General features: G+C 39.8%; 1 protein-coding gene across 1 annotated transcript in view; it reads left to right on the top strand.

Moving 5' to 3' along the window:
* The window catches only part of LOC126462116 (kinase suppressor of Ras 2), a 168,910-nt gene that overhangs the window by 117,463 nt on the left and 36,773 nt on the right, over window positions 1-14,674 (top strand). Inside the window, exon 14 of the mRNA XM_050096050.1 lies at window positions 9,321-9,454. Within this exon, the coding sequence (XP_049952007.1) occupies window positions 9,321-9,454 (134 nt within the window). The remainder of the gene's footprint in view (window positions 1-9,320; window positions 9,455-14,674) is intronic.

Below are 14,674 nucleotides of genomic sequence, written 5' to 3' on the forward strand. Positions count from 1 at the left end.
ACAGGACTGGAGTAGGTGGTGGTGGGAGGGTGCATGGGACAGGTTTTGCATCGGGGGCGGTTACAAGGATAGGAGCCAGAGGGTAGGGAAGGTGGTTTGGGGATTTCATAGGGATGAACTAACAGGTTACGAAGGTTAGGTGGACGGCGGAAAGACACTCTTGGCGGAGTGGGGAGGATTTCATGAAGGATGGATCTCATTTCAGGGCAGGATTTGAGGAAGTCGTATCCCTGCTGGAGAGCCACATTCAGAGTCTGGTCCAGTCCCGGAAAGTATCCTGTCACAAGTGGGGCACTTTTGTGGTTCTTTTGTGGCTAAACATGCCTTGGTGCACAGCCAGCACATCTTGGCACAGTGTTACACCGTCCGGGTTATCTGGATACTTCCCACCAACACCAACCTATCCGAACTCCGGAGATGGGAACTTGCCCTTCAGTATATCCTCTCTTCTCGTCATCCGCCAGGCCTCAATCTCCGCTAATTTCAAGTTGCCGCCACTCATACCTCACCTGTCTTTCAACAACTTCTTTGCCTCTACACTTCTGCCTCGACTGACATCTCTGCCCAAACTCTTTGTCTTTAAATATGTCTGCTTGTGTCTGTATGTGTGGATGGATATGTGCGTGTGTGCGAGTGTATACCTGTCCTTTTTTCCCCCTAAGGTAAGTCTTTCCGCTCCCGGGATTGGAATGACTCCTTACCCTCTCCCTTAAAACCCACTTCCTTTCGTCTTCCCCTCTCCTTCCCTCTTTCCTGATGAGGCAACAGTTTGTTGCGAAAGCTTGAATTTTGTGTGTGTGTTTGTGTTTGTTTGTGTGTCTATCGACCTGCCAGCGCTTTTGTTCGGTAAGTCACCTCATCTTTGTTTTTATATATAATTTTTCCCACGTGGAATGTTTCCTTCCATTATATTGAAATCTGTAATTATTGATACATGTTCAATTACCCGAAAGTTCCTAAATGCAATATAACACATACCGTACAGTTAAAAGGAAGTCACGCTTGATCAAAGTCCGCGTCACTTTCCATTTTTAACCGGACCTAAGGTCTGAGAAAGGAAAGAAAATAATAATAATAATAATAATAATAATAATAAACTGAGAAAAGACATTGGACAGCTAACACAATTTATAAGAAATGAAATATCAGAAAAAAAATGAAAAAGGTTAGGTAAAATCTCACAACAAGAAGCGATAGAGCAATTAGATGAAAAGAAGCAGAAATTACAAGCATTGGCCAAACAACTTAGAAGATACAAAAAAAGTGAAAATAGAAGGAAACAAAACCAGACATTCAACACAAACTAAAAGAAATTTTACCAGACAATAGATAACACACACATTAAAATAGACAATCCATCAAACATAACAGACATGGAACACTTCTGGAGCAACATATGGTCAAACCCGGTACAACATAACAGGCATGCACGGTGGATACAAGCAGAAACAGGTACATACAAGACGATACCACAAATGCCTGAAGTGATGCGCATATAGTATTAGGAACGGAAAGTTGGTTAAAACCGGAAGTGAACAGTAACGAAATCCTAGACACAGAATGGAATATATACCGCAAGGATAGGATAAACGCCAATGGTGGAGGAGTATTTATAGCAGTAAAGAATTCAATAATATCCAGTGAAGTTATTAGCGAATGCGAATGTGAAATAATCTGGGTTAAGTTAAGTATCAAAGGTGGGTCAGATATGATAGTCGGATGCTTCTATAGACCACCTGCATCAGCAACCGTAGTAGTTGAGTGCCTCAGAGAGAACCTGCAGAATGTCGTGAAGAAGTTTCGTGATCATACTATTGTAATAGGGGGAGACTTCAATCTACCAGGTATAGAATGGGATAGTCACACAATCAGAACTGGAGCCAGGGACAGAGACTCTTGTGACATTATCCTGACTGCCTTGTCCGAGAATTACTTCGAGCAGATAGTTAGAGAACCAACTCGTGAAGCTAACGTTTTAGACCTCATAGCAACAAATAGACCGGAACTTTTCGACTCCGTGAATGTAGAAGAGGGTATCAGTGATCATAAGTCAGTGGTTGCATCAATGACTACAAGTGTAATAAGAAATGCCAAGAAAGGAAGGAAAATATATTTGCTTAACAAGAGTGATAGGGCACAAATCGCAGAATATCTGAGTGACCACCATCAAACGTTCATTTCTGAGGAAGAGGATGTGGAACAAAAATGGAAAAAATTCAGAAACATCGTCCAGTACGCCTTAGATAAGTTCGTACCGACTAAGGTCCAAAGCGAGGGGAAAGATCCACCGTGGTATAACAATCATGTACGAAAGGTACTACGGAAACAAAGAAAGCTTCATCATAGGTTTAAGAGTAGTCGAATCATAGTTGATAAGGAAAAGCTGAACGAAGCGAAAAAGAGCGTAAAGAGAGCAATGAGAGAAGCATTCAACGAATTCGAACATAAAACATTGGCAAACAATCTAAACAAGAACCCTAAAAAGTTTTGGTCATACGTAAAATCGGTAAGCGGATCTAAATCCCCTATTCAGTCACTCGTTGACCACGATGGCACCGAAACAGAGGACGACCGAAGAAAGGCGGAAATACTGAATTCAGTGTTCCGAAACTGTTTCACTACGGAAAATCGTAACACGGTCCCTGACTTCAGCCGTCGCACGGACGCCAAAATGGAAAATATTGAAATAAACAATATCGGAATTGAAAAACAACTGCTATCACTTAGTAGCGGAAAAGCATCCAGACCAGACGAGATACCCTTAAGATTCTACAGTGATTATGCTAAAGAACTTGCCCCCTTTCTATCAGCAATTTATTGTAGATCGCTGGAAGAACGTAAAGTACCTAGCGACTGGAAGAAAGCGCAGGTCGTTCCCATTTTCAAGAAGGGTCATAAATCAGATGCGAATAATTATAGGCCTATTTCGCTTACGTCAATCTGTTGTAGAATAATGGAACATGTTTTGTGTTCTCGTATTATGACGTTCTTAGATAATACAAATCTCCTTCATCATAACCAACATGGATTCCGCAAACAGAGATCATGTGAAACTCAGCTCGCCCTATTTGCCCAAGAAATTCACAATGCCGTAGACACTGGCGAGCAGATTGATGCCGTATTCCTGGACTTCAGGAAGGCATTTGATACGGTTACGCACTTACGTTTAGTGAAAAAAATACGAGCTTACGGAATATCGGACCAGGTTTGTGATTGGATTCAGGATTTCCTAGAAGAAAGAACACAACATGTCATTCTTAACGGTTCAAAATCTGCAGATGTAGAGGTAATTTCGGGAGTACCGCAGGGAAGCGTGATAGGACCTTTATTGTTTACAATATACATAAATGACTTAGTTGACAACATCGGTAGCTCCGTGAGGCTATTTGCAGATGACACGGTTGTCTACAAGAAAGTAGCAACATCAGAAGACTCGTACGTACTCCAGGAGGACCTGCAGAGGATTAATGCATGGTGCGACAGCTGGCAGCTTTCCCTAAACGTAGATAAATGTAATATAATGCGCATACATAGGGGCAGAAATCCATTCCAGTACGATTATGCCATAGGTGGTAAATCATTGGAAGCGGTAACGACCGTAAAATACTTAGGAGTTACTATCCGGAGCGATCTGAAGTGGAATGATCACATAAAACAAATAGTGGGAAAAGCAGGCGCCAGGTTGAGATTCATAGGAAGAATTCTAAGAAAATGTGACTCATCGACGAAAGAAGTAGCTTACAAAACGCTTGTTCGTCCGATTCTTGAGTATTGCTCATCAGTATGGGACCCTTACCAGGTTGGATTAATAGAAGAGATAGACATGATCCAGCGAAAAACAGCGCGATTCGTCATGGGGACATTTAGTCAGCGCGAGAGCGTTACGGAGATGCTGAACAAGCTCCAGTGGCGGACACTTCAAGAAAGGCGTTACGCAATACGGAGAGGTTTATTATCGAAATTACGAGAGAGCACATTCCGGGAAGAGATGGGCAACATATTACTACCGCCCACATATATCTCGCGTAATGATCACAACGAAAAGATCCGAGAAATTAGAGCAAATACGGAGACTTACAAGCAGTCGTTCTTCCCACGCACAATTCGTGAATGGAACAGGGAAGGGGGGATCAGATAGTGGTACAATAAGTACCCTCCGCCACACACCGTAAGGTGGCTCGTGGAGTATAGATGTAGATGTAGATGTAGATAATTTTGCAACATGAAGTCACCCAAGCAATTAATTCTACTCACAATTGGAAAGCCCCTCGAAAAGATAAAATAGCAAATTTCTGGCTAAAGAAGTTCACCTCAACACATTCACATCTAACTAAATTATTTAACAGTTATATTGCAGATCCATACACATTCCCTGATACACTTACACATGGGATAACCTATCTGAAACCTAAAGTTCAAGCAGACACAGCAAACCCAGCTAAATACCGCCCCATAACATGCCTACCAACAATATACAAAATATTAACTTCAGTCATTACACAGAAATTAATGACACATACAACACAGAACAAAATTATAAATGAAGAACAAAAAGGCTGTTGCAAAGGAGCACGAGGATGTAAAGAGCAACTGATAATAGATGCAGAGGTGACATATCAAGCGAAAACTAAACAAAGGTCGCTACACTACGCATACATTGATTACCAAAAAGCTTTTGATAGTGTACCCCACTCATGGTTACTACAAATATTGGAAATATACAAAGTAGATCCTAAATTGATACAGTTCCTAAACATAATAATGAAAAATTGGAAAACCACACTTAATATCCAAACAAATTCAAATAATATCACATCACAGCCAATACAGATTAAGCGTGGAATATACCAAGGAGACTCATTAAGTCCTTTCTGGTTATGCCTTGCTCTGAACCCACTATCCAACATGCTAAATAATACAAATTATGGATATAATTTTACTGGAACATACCCACACAAAATCACACACATGCTATACATGGATGATCTAAAACTACTGGCAGCAACAATTCAACAACTCAACCAATTACTAAAGATAACTGAAGTATTCAGCAATGATATAAATATGGCTTTTGGAACAGACAAATGTAAGAAAAATAGCATAGTCAAGGGAAAACACACTAAACAGGAAGATTACATATTGGATAACCACAGCGACTGCATAGAAGCGATGGAAAAAACAGATGCCTATAAATATCTAGGATACAGACAAAAAATAGCAATTGATAATACAAATATTAAAGAACAACTAAAAGAAAAATATAGACAAAGACTAACAAAAATACTGAAAACAGAATTGACAGCAAGAAACAAGACAAAAGCTATAAATACTTATGCGATACCAATATTGACCTACTCTTTTGGAGTAGTGAAATGCAGTAACACAGACCTAGAAGCACTCAATACACTTACACAATCACAATGCCACAAATATAGAATACATCACATACATTCAGCAACAGAAAGATTCACATTAAGCAGAAAGGAAAGAGGAAGGGGATTTACCGATATAAAAAAACCTACATTATAGACAGGTACGCAATTTAAGAAAATTCTTTCTAGAACGAGCAGAAACTAGCAAAATACACAAAGCAATCACTCATATAAATACATCGGTTACACCACTGCAATTTCATAACCACTTCTACAACCCTTTAGATCACATAACATCAACAGATAGAAGAAAGTAAATTGGAAAAAGAAAACACTACATGGCAAGCACCCGTATCATCTAACACAGCCACACATCGATCAAGACGCATCCAACACATGGCTAAGAAAAGGCAATATAGTGAGACGGAAGGATTCATGATTGCAATACAGGATCAAACAATAAACACCAGATATTACAGCAAGCATATTATTAAAGATCCCAATACCACAACAGATAAATGCAGACTTTGCAAACAACAAATAGAAACAGTAGATCACATCACAAGCGGATGTACAATACTAGCAAATGCAGAATACCCCAGAAGACATGACAATGTAGCAAAAATAATACATCAACAACTTGCCATACAACATAAACTAATAAAACAACATGTTCCCACATAAAAGTATGCACCACAAAATGTGCTGGAGAATGATGAATGCAAATTATACTGGAACAGAACCATTATAACTGATAAAACAGCACCACATAACAAACCTTACATCATACTCACCAATAAAAAGAAGAAATTAACAATAACTAATCGAAATATCCATACCCAATACAACAAATATACAGAAGAGAACAGGAGAAAAAATTGAAAAATACATCCAACTGGCTGAGGAAGTCAAGGACATGTGGCACCAGGATAAAGTTGACATTATACCGATTATACTATCAACTACAGGAGTCATACCACACAATATCCACCAGTACATCAATGCAATACAGCTACATCCAAACTTATATATACAACTACAGAAATCTGTAATTATTGACACTTGTTCAATTACCCGAAAGTTCCTAAATGCAATGTAACATATACCGTACAGTTAAAAGGAAGTCACGCTTGATCAAGGTCCACGTCACTTTCCATTTTTACCCAGACATAACGTCTCGGAAAGGAAAGAAGTAATAATAATAGTCAGATAGGTGTATGGTGTAAATAGTGGTATATATCCTGTGAACATTCAGTATATTCACCAACAAAAGCATACAAGAACATTGAGTCAAGAAGATAGCAAAAACATTAAACCTAAGACATTGCATGCGACAAAGGTAAAAATGTGTGGCAGAGGGGTTATGTGTACATATTTGATAATGTCACAACACACAAAAACAAAATACAGAAAAAGACCAAAGTCAAAGGTGAATACTTTGCGACCAAAGGTATTGATCTTGGAGTTGTTAACTGCTTTCAACTATGCATGAATATCCTGTTTTTATTCAGAATGTAGGTGGCAGGCAGCATGCTGAAGTCAAAGACAGTGTCAGTGCCTGTCTGATACAGAAAGTCTTATGACAGTAGGATGTGCATGTTTAGGTGCCTGTTGAGGATAGTTTGTAGGCACTCAACTGCTACCATGGATGCGCTAGCTGTTGTGGTGCAGATTCCACCTGAATTTTGTTTGATGTTGTGTGAATATGTTGCTGTATGGACATCACTTTGTCTGATGTGCAGTCTGTCATGCCTAACTCAGATCACAATTACAATTTGGGTAACTGCACGGTTAGGTACACTTTGCAGTATGTTGGCCAAAATATCTGTGGTACCAGCATACCCTGAGGGCATTGTTCCTGTTCGCCATTGTCTCATCGCTGTGACATCAGATTGAACTGGGTCTGGGGTTGACTATCAGTGCCCCGTCATTACTGCTATATACACACCTACGTTGCCACCATGTAGGATTTCCGCGGGAGCACTTGACAAGTGTTGTTGCGTGGTGGCTACTCAATCTGAAGGCGTCACCTTGGGGGAGCTTGGCAGGAATCAGACAGGTTCATCTGGCAGTGTGTCAATGCTGCTATGGCAACTGTTTGGGAGATTTGTACTTAACATAGAAATTGAATTGTTGGTGGCCTGAAGCAGTTCGTTGGGCAATTTATCACTGTATACTGTGGATACTGTTTGCACTTAATGTCAGTAGTTGTTGCTGCTAAATGAGTAGCAACAAATCATCAGACACTGTGGAGGTGTCTACTAAATTAAGTAGATAGCTCCAGAACTCTGATGGGATTGTGTCATCACATTTTTTATGGTATATAACTTGTCTGATCCTGAGATTGGTGGATTTTGTACAGTGAGAAATCAACTCGTTTTTTACTCTGTTGTAATGTTTGAAACTAATGCTGTTGTTTGGTGGTCCAAATTACTGATCACCAAAGAAAATTATTTGGGGTTATCAGTAACTTGTCAATGGAATACATTTTCCATTACTGTGAGCCAAGTTTGCAGTTGGGTGGGCCTAAACAGCAATATACGTAATTGCAGAGGCAGTGCAGATAAGCTACTGTGTCCGGCGAGCGAGTATGGCTAAACTGTTTGCTGGTACTGCTAAAGTTTCTTAGCCTGATATAATCACACCTTCAGTTTTTCTGTTAAATTCACTGTACCCTGGTGTGGGACAGGCTCTATCGCCTGCACTCATGGCTCTGTTATAGAGTTCATTGTTACATATGGCTGTGGCATGCAAGAATTTCCAGGAACGACATAGTTTTTAAGTTAAAGTTAACATCATCTTCCACTTTTGTAAGCGTGTTTATTGCACTGTGGTGTGGAGCTGACCATGTGGCCTGCTTTTGTGGAGTTGTTGCAGAATTAGTACTGCATTTGTTTAGCTGCTCTTGGTTCAATTCAAAGTTGACAAAAGGGCCAGTTCCAAAACCTGTATTTTGTTGTGGAATTTGTCAATCCTGTCGATGATGGTGTGGTATAGCTTGTCATTGTTATTCATTGTCTCAGTATGTATTTAACTGTTTGTGAAGGATACTGAACAGAATAAGAGTTCTTAATCGGGGTTGGATAGGTAAATCATATAAATTAAGATTGTATCCTTAAAGAATTCAGATACAACAACATTCAGTCAAGAAGATAGCAAAAAGGCCTGACCTTACAAAGTTACAGCAAAGATCAAAAATGTGTCTCAGGGAGGCCATGTATACGTATCGATGATTTCACAGCACTCGCAAAATACATCCCTGCTACAAAAATAACACAAGATGTGTTCTGTAAAAATGTTACTGACTATCTTATTTATTAGTGTCCACCTCTGTAGTTTGTTAGTCCATCATTTTTGTGTGTTTAAAATTAGGGTGAAGTCTGTTATCACAAAACAGTAATTTTTTTTTGTCACCTCTCCTTTATTTCAACGTAAAGGAGTTGCTCGTCATCAGTTCTCATTTGAATCCTTAATGCTTTGTCATGTATCACATCATCTGAACATACCTATATTATATTTTCACTTTAATTATTTCCAGTCCCTTGCCTGAATGAACTGTTTAGTAAGTGCCATAAATGTGTTGTTATTCTGATGTATTAAATGTTATCAGTATTTTTTGTCTTTATCATCATCCTCATAACTACGAGTCTTAAATTTGTAGAGAATGTGATTGTAAAATTTATCATTTAGTTCATGCAATACTTTGTGTTCAGCGAATTTAAGGGGGAAGTTCTGTTACATATAAGAGTGAAAGTCATAGCACTAACATACCTTGGAAATAAATGTATTGAATAAATAAATATTTTAGTGTGTATCCAAATTAACAATAGTTTTGAGAGAACTGCTGTAAATAAGAGTTTAAATTTCTGCAGTGTATTTAAGATACAATATTGAAATTTCACAGTTGAAAGTTCTCGGAGCATTTATTTATCTGCTTATTCCTCTCAGGGAATGGGATACCTTCATGCAAGAGGCATCATTCACAAAGATCTGAAGAGCAAGAATATATTCTTAGAAAATGGGAAGGTTGTGATCACTGACTTTGGCTTGTTCAGTGTTACAAAGCTGTGCTATGGAAATAGGTAATGTACTCACTATTTTGTTAACTTATGTTATCACGCAGTTCTGTGGTTGTGTTTTCCAAATAATGTAATGACCAATGAAGTATCTGGTACCAGTAATATAAGAGGCAATGTCTTAAACCCTCTAACTGGGAATCCGAATGGCTATTCGTGGGCGGTGAATGTCTCCACTGAAGGCAATGAGACCATGTAATCGTCTGTTGCAGTCTCAGAGTGTATTTCTCTTCTGTCTGTTGATTATGGGCAACATTACCATCTCAGTTAAGCGTGTAAATATCTCAGACGACATGCCAGTTTGGTACTGGTTGGGAAGTGAGCAGGTGGGAAGAAATCGCGAACTAATTTCTCCTAGTGGAAATAAAAGTGTTAAGTGTAAAGTGTTAAATGAAAATGTTTAGAAGGCTACTAAATATTTTAGAATATAATGCATTTATTCTTTATCAAGCCACTGCGAAGGCAAAGGAAGATGTTCTTATTAATTCAAGGCTGTGTCTCATAATGCTGGAATGTAATGGGAATAAACCGCACTGCAGGACTTTGTTTTGAAGATGGCATTAAACTATGTCACATTGAAAGCTCATTTTAAGAGATCATATGTGTTTCACACATGGTATGGATCTACTATCAATTATCTCTGAAAATTTCTTGATAAATAGTTCTAGTGGTAGAACAGTTTAAATAAAATGCTACACCCTGTAACTTGTTTGTCTTCAGAGAAAAAAAAAGTACTGAGAGAAATTACTTTTTCATCTTCTGCGTATTTTTATTCTGCTGTGTAATTACTTTCAAGTGATGATTTTATTAATTCTCTTAACATTTAAAATATTGTTTATAGCTGGAATCTTGGCAAGCAATGTCTGTGGTAATGTAGACAGATGGTATATTCTTGCTTACATATGTCTAAAATGTCAATGACTTGTTCGTATAACTTAGTGCAAGTCATGCTAGCTTATGAGACAATGAAGTGAGCCAGAATGCAAACGTTTGATTAGCGATCATCGGTCTAGTACACTGGCGAGCATTGTTGAGGTTTTTAGGTGATGTTTCATGCTCCTACAGGCAAATGTTGGGCTGTTTCACCATTTCTGCCTCACAGTTTACGCAAACATTGAAAATACAATAACACAAATAATGAAGTGTACACAATTCGGTTGCCGTGTCATCCTCAGAGGAGGATGCGGATAGGGGGGTGTGGGGTGTGGGGTCAGCACACTACTCTCCCGGTCGTTATGATGGTATTCTTGCCTGAAGCCGATACTATTCAGTCGAGAAGTTCCTCAATTGGCATCACGAGGCTGAGTGCACCCCGAAAAATGGCAACAGCGCATGGTGGCCTGGATGGTCACCCATCCAAGTGCCGACCACGCTCGACAGCGCTTAACTTCGGTGATCTCACGGGAACCGGTGTATCCACTGCGGCAAGCCGTTGCCCACCCTTATTCCTGGTAATGAAATATCCAGTCAACTCCTATGACTACAGGAAAACTTCTACAAAGAAGGAAAAGATAGTCATGTCTGAAATAGAAGGAAAAGGTAGTAATATCTGAAATATGAAACTTTTTCTGTCTATACAATAAAAAGTATGTCACCTCATTATTGATGTATTTGGCTGTGAAAAATACTCCTTTGCTTTTGGAGCAAACAATTTTAAGAACTAAAATCTTGTATAAAATGTTGTAAGAAAAGGGTTAAGTTAAAGAATAGACATGGAGAAAGGTGCCTTCATCATGCACAGCCAAAATTGTCATTAACTATATAAAGTGAACTTTATAGGAGAGGCTGCTCCAGCTCATGAGCGCTGTGCTGAGGTGTGGAGTGCTCCTTCCTCCCCAGATTGTCGCTCACTGTGAACAGTCAGGTGGGCTGGTGGCATGGCAACCCTCTTGATCTGCCTTATGCAGCACCAACATAGTGCTCTTAGCAGCTGCAGCATAGCGACATGCTACCTCAGGGAAATAGGAAGTTAAGAAAATAAAAAAGAAGCATCTGTTTTTAAAAGAAATTGCACACACTTACTGGGTGTCTAAAATTAGATTTACTCTTTTTTTTACATAACAACGATGGATATGCCAGGTGTTAGTGTTCACAGTGTTAATGTGGAGGATAACCTCCATTGTTGCACCCTGAAGAAAAATTTTTTCTTTGATTTTTATTCTTTCATTGCTGAAAAAATTGCTCACAATAATACGTAGATCCAAATGTGCACAGATCTGTGCAGTATTTCTGTGGAGCTTGGGAAATGTTTTTTGCTGCAATGAATGAAACCATTGTGATAATTTCAGAATTTTGTTGTGTATATCTTTCATGATAGTTGAATTTTGCAAACTGGTAATTTCCATGTAGTGGAGTGATAATGGCAACTCATTCAGTGAAATCGAGAAAGCAGTGCTGAACAATTTAATTTCCGTTTCAGAGATGATGATCTCTCAGATTATTAGCTGCAGGTAAACCTTTCGGGATGTGAGATCGAGGTCCATGAAACTCTACTGTTTGTCGTTTTGGAGGAGCACCTCTGAGTATGTCCTGCACAGTCCTGGATGAAACGTCATTAACAGAAGAGTTTCTTGGACCATGACCTCACATCCCAAAAGGTTTACCAGCAGCTATGTCATCCGGTTGGGAAAGCCTTCATTCTATCTCAGATTCTTGTTTTAAAGACGTGATGAGCTGCTTTATCATGGCTTGATAATCACTGAAATTGATACCTTCAGCCAGATGTGAAGAGTGTTACAATTCCGTATCCCGTTTCCATGAACACTGTGATTTGGTCATGCACGTCAAGTATTAGTTGCTCTTTGCTGTGCAGTGACAGATTTAAATTATTCTGTTGTATAGTTGTGTTGGCTAAGAACACTAAATATGTTGTCCATTTTAAATCTTTCAGACAACACATTTCTTCCCCTTTCATTTTGAGAGAGATATTTGCTCACAAATGAAAAGAAAATATCAAGAACTCTGTGCCCAGCTAAATCGACAGCCTGTGCTGTGGTAAAGTATGATCCCATACTCCACTTGCATGTCTTTCAAGAATCCTTTGAATTGGCAGTGATTTGAACTATGATGCCACACAAAATTTACACACTTGACCACAATTTTCATTACACCACCTAGCTCCACTTTTTCAGCACACAATGCCTTTTGGTGAATGAAACAGTGAACAGTCAATGTGTCTTTCCCAGATTCGTTCTTGAGGTTAGTTTGCAAATAAGAAACAAAACCTTGATGACAGTTGATCATTTGTGGTGCACCGTGTATGGCTACAGAATGAAGCTAAGGCAAATTCGTATGGTCCACTGATTCACAAACAGCTTCAGAAATGTCAAGTCCTGTTGGATGTAATCAGGCAGTACCACATCCAAGAGTTTCTCCGTTGCTTGCAGTTCCGTATCTACACAATGCCCAAATATACTTAAAGTACAGCACAGTTACATATACCTGTGTTGTCATCAAGTGCTTGCAAAAATGCAACAAAGTTCTTGGATTTTTTCCTGAGCTGTGTTTCTGACTTCGCTATGACATCCAGGATTGGACAAGACACTCTTTGCTTTGAAAGACAATCTCCTTCAGTTGGCTGCAGCTCCATTGGAAACAAACATTGTGCTACTGCTTCCAGACATCATTTTGGAGAGATCCTATAGAAAACGGCTTGCCACTTATTGCTATCATGTGAACAACTTCGTAGGTTTCTCGACCTGCTACCTCATTTCCGTTTTCTACCATGTCATTCACCTGAATAGTATGAATGCTATACATCATGAAATATGTTAAGTATTTGTGTAACATCTGTCCTGAGAATTCTTTTTTAGACTTAGGTCTCCTGGGATGTAGTTCTTAAGCTTGGCTGCTAGTTCTCTGGGTGCTTCACCTTCTGTCTGCTCATAATGCACTGCGTAAAGACATGAAAAATGATGCTGTATGTTGTATTTCTTCTTCTTTTCTAGTGTTCAACCATGAGGTTGGTTTGCAGCAGAGCTCTATTCCTCTCTTCTGCCTGCCTTCCTCTTCATTTCCACGTATGTCTTACATCCAACGTCATTCATGATCTGTTACATGTATGATATCTTTGATCGGCCCCGCCGATTCCTTTCCTCAATAGCTCCTTCTGCTATTGTTCCAATGATGTTGTTGTGTCATAGGATGTGCCCTGCAAGTTCGTCTCTTCTTGTTTGGACGTGCCTCCACAGAGATCTGGTTTCCTGTACTCTTCTAAGCACCTCATTTCATATCAGCACACACTCCGCTGCAGAGAGAAAATCTCATTCTGGAAACATTCCCCAGGCTGTGGCTAAGCCATGTCTCCGCAATATCCTTTCTTTCAGGAGTGCTAGTTCTGCTAGGTTTGCAGGAGAGCTTCTGTTAAGTTTGAAAGGTAGGAGACGAGGTACTGGCAGAAGTAAAGCTGTGAGGACGGGGCGTGAATCGTGCTTGGGTAGCTCAGTTGGTAGAGCACTTGCCCGCGAAAGGCAAAGGTCCCGAGTTCGAGTCTCGGTCCGGCACACAGTTTCAATCTGCCGGGAGGTTTCGTATGAGCGCACACTCCACTGCAGAGTGAAAATCTCATTCTGGAACCTCTTCATTTGTTACTTTGTCTCTCCAGCTGATCTCTTTTTAGCAGAATTAAATACTTTGACATACAAGGCACTGCAGATGCCCATCCCTCTGAATAAATACAAATGTATCCTCCAATTGAGGGACTGGACTTCTGTGGCTGACCATAGCTGCCATTGAACACTGATTGTTGCATCAGCTGCGGCTTAATGCAGTCAGGGATCAGAGTATTTACTTTTCCTCACCACGTGGGCTCCAAGTCACAGCAGTGAGCACTCCAGTGGGGCTGCTCCTCCCTGGGATGCTGTTGAAGCAACCTTTTGGAAGAGGTAGCATAAATATACAAGGTGTACAACTTTGCTTCCGCTGTTTGCCGATAGGTGGCGACAACGGTAAGTAGCGGTCAAAAGAAACAGATCGCAAATGTCAGGCAGTTAGCTCGGGCCTCGGTCAACGCAACCTCATTCAAGCATTAGTCGATTTGTGTCTGCATCATAAAGCTGTTCTTGATTGAAAATGTCAGTTTACGAGCCTAATTCTCATCATTTGCAGGAGGCGTTACTGTTTTGTTTCAGTATGAAGAAAACAGGGGCTGAGTCTCATTGAATGCTCTCAAGTATGTATGGTAAGGACGCTATTAGTGAAAGCACGTGTTGTGAGTGGTTTCAACGC

This window comes from Schistocerca serialis, chromosome 1 (assembly GCF_023864345.2).
Source record: "Schistocerca serialis cubense isolate TAMUIC-IGC-003099 chromosome 1, iqSchSeri2.2, whole genome shotgun sequence".
Taxonomy (NCBI): Eukaryota; Metazoa; Arthropoda; class Insecta; order Orthoptera; family Acrididae; genus Schistocerca; species Schistocerca serialis.